The sequence below is a fragment of the Mustela lutreola genome, chromosome Y (assembly GCF_030435805.1).
Source record: "Mustela lutreola isolate mMusLut2 chromosome Y, mMusLut2.pri, whole genome shotgun sequence".
Classification (NCBI taxonomy): Eukaryota; Metazoa; Chordata; class Mammalia; order Carnivora; family Mustelidae; genus Mustela; species Mustela lutreola.
In genome coordinates this window covers 603,788-609,787 of record NC_081309.1, presented here as the reverse complement: position 1 = coordinate 609,787, position 6,000 = coordinate 603,788, and the positions used below count along the sequence as shown (strand labels likewise).

General features: G+C 60.1%; 1 protein-coding gene across 1 annotated transcript; it reads right to left on the bottom strand.

The window, feature by feature from the left end:
• Nucleotides 1-3,508: 3,508 nt before the first annotated feature.
• On the bottom strand, nucleotides 3,509-5,356 carry LOC131822473 (testis-specific Y-encoded protein 3-like; the record flags this gene model as incomplete). The annotated part of the gene is made up of 3 exons (XM_059158789.1): nucleotides 3,509-3,610; nucleotides 3,771-3,848; nucleotides 5,240-5,356. Coding segments are annotated over 3 exons (297 nt in total), but the record flags the coding sequence as incomplete, so codon positions are not given.
• Nucleotides 5,357-6,000: the final 644 nt, after the last annotated feature.

The window sequence follows — 6,000 nt, the reverse complement described above, 5'->3', positions numbered from 1 at the left end:
ACACCAGACATGCATGCAGGCACAGAGGTGCTCGTAAGCACACACACACACACACACACACACACACCATAGAGCTCTCACAGAACGTCTCTGGCACAGGCATAGACATTTGTTCCCAACTCAAAAGGACGTTCCCAGGTGTGACCTGGGACACTCGTAGTCACACACACACAAGAGACCACATCCAAAGCCTCTGGCAGACAGGCATACACAACTGACCCCAGCACATCGGAGCATGCACACTCACACAAACTTACCCTTGAGGAAAGGGCAGAATGTAAGCAAATCCCTTGTTCTGCATCCTCAAAGAACGCACGTGTATACAAGCCTGCACACACACACACACACACACACACACACACACGCAGACAGGCGAGCGGTTTGCGAACCCACTGTACACACTACATACACACTGGTGCATATGGATCTGAGGCCTGCACACCATCCCTTGCATGGAGACACATAGGCGCTTGCAAAAACACTCGGGACACACCCAGTTGCCACAAGATCTCTGGCACAGGCATACGCATTTGGCCTCACCATAAAAATCATACACGTGTGTGCCCAAAAACACTAACATGCATTCCCCACCACCTCTATGGCCTCGAGCCCACAGGCATAATAACGTGACACATCGGCGCATGCACAAACGCTCATAGCCCTAAGGGTACAGAAGCATGTAAACAAAACCCATCATCTGTGTCGTAAAGAACACACACGTAGCCACTCTCTCAATCTCTCATACACACACACACACACACACACACTGACACAATTATACAATCACAACGAGCTCTACGCTCATACACAAAACACACACACGGAGCACACGCAGGCATGCATCCCTGCCCTCCCCCACACACAGCTATGCTTGCAAGCCCACGCACACACGACAACACATCCAAGGTCTCCGGCATAGGCGTACACAGTTGACCCTGCTCAAAAAAGAAGTCTGCCCCTGGTGCCCTGCAATCCATAAACATCCACAGAATTGGACACACAGACATTCTCACCTGTCTAAAACACATACTCCAACGCACACTCCCTGAGGATGCAGACACATGCGAGGAAAACACACGACCTCCCTGACATAGAAATGCACACTCAACCGCTCAAGCACACCCACACGTGCACGCACGCACACAAAAGCCCATGCAAACCCACACTCATTCCCAGCACACATCCTATCTCTGTCACGGACTCATGTACCCTCAGCCCAAACACTGGACACAGAACTGCGCATGGAAACATACACCCAAAACACACACCATAGCTGTCCAGCCCTTGTACAAAGGAGGCCCCAGAGAGACACAGACACACACACATGCACTACAGATTGTTTACTGAGGGGAGGCACACAATGCATACACATGGTCGAGGGCATAGGGCCATTCCCCATTGCCCCTTCACACACACACTCACACACACACACACACACACACACACACACACGTCCGTGTGCAGGCGCGGACCTGCCCTCAGCGGCTCCCTCACACATAAACACTCAGGATGTCCGCCATCCCATGGAGCACACCTGCGTTCCCTCACACATCCGTGGAACTGTCCCCTGCACTGCAGGAGGATCTGTTGCCACAGGGAGGGACCGTGAGCGACCGCCTCATCTTTGCTCCTCCCACGACCCTTGGTTTTGCGCTGGAGCTGACCAAGAAGATGCATGGCATTGCAACTCAGCAATGCAGGGCACAGTTCCAGGTTGAAGGGCAACAGAATAAGCTCTCCGAGCCATGTGAATACGGTGGTACGAGGAGACCAGGGGACCCCAGGGCCCCACTCGGTAGCACCTTACCCCTCCTGTGTGCCCCGCTCTACAGAGCAAGACTTCCCAAGAGAGCCCCGCCTCTTCCCTTCCTCTGCCAGATCCTGCTTGGAAGGGTGGGGTTCTGTCCGCAGGCCAAGAACGGCTGTGCCCTGGCCCCTTGCTCTCCATCACCCCACCCATGGAATCCAACAGGATGGGGGTTGGAGGGTCCCACCAGGCTTCTTGCCTCCTTGCCATTTCCTGTGCCCCCAATATAAAACCACACATGGACACAAGGTGCTTTGTAACTTGTTTATGGCCCTTCTCCCTGACCCTGCAGCTAGGGGCAGGATCCTCTCTAGCGCTGCCCCTGCTGCTCCTTGTCCCTTTTGCTGTCCCGTGCAGGCTGAGCACCACGGAGAAGAGCCCATGCAGGTCTCTCAACGGTGGAGGCCTCATCAGATTCTTCTTGGTGGTGCAACGCGGATGCTCTGTGATGTCCACTTCCTCACGGCTGCCATGCCTGAACACACACACACAGACACACAGACACACACGCACGCACACACAGACACATACACACACACACAGAGAAACATGAAAATACACACAAAAGTCTTAGCTATTTGTGAAAATGTATGATGCCAGGGATAGTGAACGTGATGTTGTGAGCATGCCTTGTACTCGTGGGATCCCAGTTCCTCCACAGCCAGGGCACCGTGACCCTGCTTGGGATGGCCTGGGACCATTCCCAAGGACATGTGAACGATGTGGGAGGACACGCGGTGCTCAGGCATGTGGACGGCCGTCAGGGAGTCGTGGTCCAAGAGTGGGCTGGGACAAGGAGCCCGACTCCCAAACACAGGCAGGCCATCGCCAACCGAACGAGCGGCAGGAGGACCGAGAGAGAGGCCGACAGCCATGGGAGACACTTCAGGAAAATGGGCTGGGGGAGCCTTGCTTGTCCGGATTGGCCAGGGGTTTTCCGAAGGACAGCATGGCAGGCATGAACCTGCCGGACTAGACCCATCCTCGGCCCTGTGTGTGCGCTCTGAGTTCCCGCAGGCTCACTTCCCACCCTGCCCCCTGCTCCATGGGTCCAAGCTCCTCTGAGCCTCAGTTTCCCCGCCACTAAATTGACTGTCCCCTGGCACCCCTGCCCACAGGGCTCTGGACCCAGCCCTCCTGGCTCCTCACCGACAGGTCGTCCTCTCAGCTCATTCCCAGGCGCCGCCTTCCAGCCTCGGGTAGTACTGCAACGGATTGGGCCACAGGTCCTCGATGATGATCTGGTAGGGGACAAAAGGTGAGCTGAGCACGGGGCCCCCGACCCCGTTGCCCAGCAGTCGGGACTCCAGCATCTGCGCTGCTGACGAAGGCGCAGGGGCCTCACCCCGGCGATCCTGTTGGACCCTGGGCAGCTGGGGTCACACAACCAGTTGAAGAAGTTCAGGCCGCTGGGGTCTCGCCTGCGGCTGGCAGCACCACGTTCATAATCCCAGAACCACTGGACTGGAGTGCAACGAGTCTCCCGATATCCTGCGGGACGAGGAAACTTAAGGGAGGCTCTCCGAGGCCTAGGACCCACGCCAGCTCTCGCTCTCAACCGACGACCTGTCCCCCTTCCTGTGCCAAATCCCTGCACTGCCCGAGGACCCCACACTCTTCCCTTTCCACCCCCGGGCCCTCATGCCGGGAAGCCCTCCGCCAGCTCCTCTGCACCTCAAGCCCACACCTACCGCCGATGCTAAGGTGATACTCCTTAACGATCACGTCGTTCTGGAAGTAGGGGTTGCTCCCAAAGTAAAACATCAACCTGCAGCGGTACTTGGGACGACCCAGTTCCTCCACCTGCCGCAGGAAAGCAAGAGAAGGGGGAGGGGGAGGGGTCGTTGACCCTAGGTGTTCTGCGTGACTGACTGACCGCAACTCTCAGCAACTCAAACGCACCCACTCCAGCTCCACCCCCACTCCCAAGGCACCACCGCTGGCCTCAGGCTCCAGGGCTAACCTCTAAATTGGTCATGTAGCTGAGCATGTCTGTGTCCTGGTCACCTATCACAGCTGATAACTGGGGGTGATTCAGGATCTGCCTTGGGTCAAGGAGCCTCGACGTCAAGGGCGCCGGGAAGAGAACCAGGAACGCCCCGGCCCTTCCCGACTGAGAGCCAGGGACGGAAGGCGGCCTGTGCAGAAACAGCAGGCACTTCCCCGTCCCAACCTCCCCAGCGCTTGCCCTTTCGTCACCCATGCTCTGCCCTGGGGCATCGCAGGGCTTGGAGGATCAACAGGGCTGAGGCTCCCGGGGCCCAGGAGGGCAAGGTCAAGAGCCCGTCCGCTCTCCCTGCCTACGTCCTCTCTGGCCTGTGCCCGTGCTCGGCTGGGCCAGGAGGCAGTCAGTCACCACTCTGGATGTTTGGATGGTCTCGGTCCCCCTCACGGCCCCGTTTGCTTGTGTGCTCACCCGAGGCCCTGGGCCCTTGAGGGACCTTCTGTGCCCACAAGGGGGCTGCTCCGCTCGCTTGCAGCATGGCTGCACACCCAGGGTCTCGAGCAAGGGCCTGGCAGAGTCAGCCACAAAGGGAGGAAAGGGGTACGGCGGGAGGAAGGAGACAGAGAGACAGAGACACCCAAACCCTGACGACAGACGTAGACGGAGGGCTGGGAGGGTTGAGAGAGAGAGACAGAGAGAGAGCGAGCGAGCGAGCGAGCGCGGGTGGGGGACATGGAGAGGGAGAGGCAGGGAGGGAGGAAACGTGTCTGGGAACACCTGGGCCAGGGGCCTCGGCCGGCTTCAGGAGGGCCTGTGGAGACAGAGTTGGTAGCACCCGGGGCACCGTGTCCAGGGTCCCGGGGCCCGCTGAAATCAGGCAGCCTGCTGACTGACTCTCAATGAGTGCAAGCGCACCACAGAACCGGAGGTCTCCGGGAACTCGGCAACGATACACGGTTTGAAGGACACGGAATGAGGCGGGCAGCCTCTCCATCTGCCCCATTTACCCCAAATCCTTTCCTTCCAACATGTGCTCTGAGCCAAGTGGGCTGGGCTTCACTAGGGGTCCAGAGTGTTGACACGGGTTCCGGGACCGCAGAGGCGTGTGGGGGTGCTGCAGCCCCAAAGCACTGGCGCGGAGCTTCCACTCACAGAGGACTCCACAGGTCTCAGGCTCTGGCTTTCCCGCCAACGCGCACACCCGCACCCACCTCCTCCCGGACCAGCCACTGCTGGACCCCGGCCCCCTAGGCAGTGCAGTAGAAGGGTAGACCCAGGGCTCAGGGCTTTGCGCTCCCTGCTGGCCCAGCAGCCTACTGCTGGCAGGTGCCCATTGCTGGAGGGGTGGGTGCCATGGTTGGGGGAGCCCGGCCCAGCTTCGCACTTCTCTAGCCCCTGGCTCAGGCTCAGGCTCTGCTCCCTGCTGCCCTGCTCCCACTGTCCTCCCCAGGGGCCAAAACCGAGCGGGCGCGATGAAGGAAGGATACGGCGCGTGCCCAGAAGCCAGGGATGCCCTGGATGATGGCCCTCCTTCGAGCCAGGTGACCACTCCGCTTCTGATTCATCCTGCGCTTGAGCCGCAGGTAGGCCCTGGTGGCTTGGACATCCACAGAGCGGAGCGCTTCCTGAACCACCTGCAGCGCGGCAAGGGCGGCCCCGGCTGTGTCGGGCCGCGGCACCGGCTCTGCCTGCGACAGCTCCTTCGGCTTCTCGACCCGCTCTGCTTGCGCCACCTCCTCGTCTTCCACCGCCACCACCTCCTCGTCTTCCGCCGCCAGCACCTCCTCGTCTTCCGCCGCCACCACCTCCTCGTCTTCCACCGCCAGCACCTCCTCGTCTTCCACCACCACCAGCTCCTCGCATTCCACATCCAGCACCTCCTCGTCTTCCACGGCCAGCACCTGCTCGTCTTCAACTGCCAGCACCTCCACGTCTTCCACCGCCCGCACCTCCTCGCATTCCAGCTCCACCTCCTCGCATTCCACCTCCACCCCCTCCTCGTCTTCCACGGCCAGCACCTCCTCGTCTTCCACTGCCACCACCTCCACCTCCCCCACGATATCCAGCACCACAAGCACCAACACCTGCCCAGCGCCGGCCTCCTCTGGGCCACGCCGGGGCCTCAGCTTCCCGAACAGCCGCTGCCACCAAACCGGCAGCCTCCAGGGCCAGAAGCGCCCCCGCGTGCCCGCAGGAGCCGGTCTCCCTGAGGGCAGCCGCCTCCTCACCGCCCCCGTGTGGGACCAAG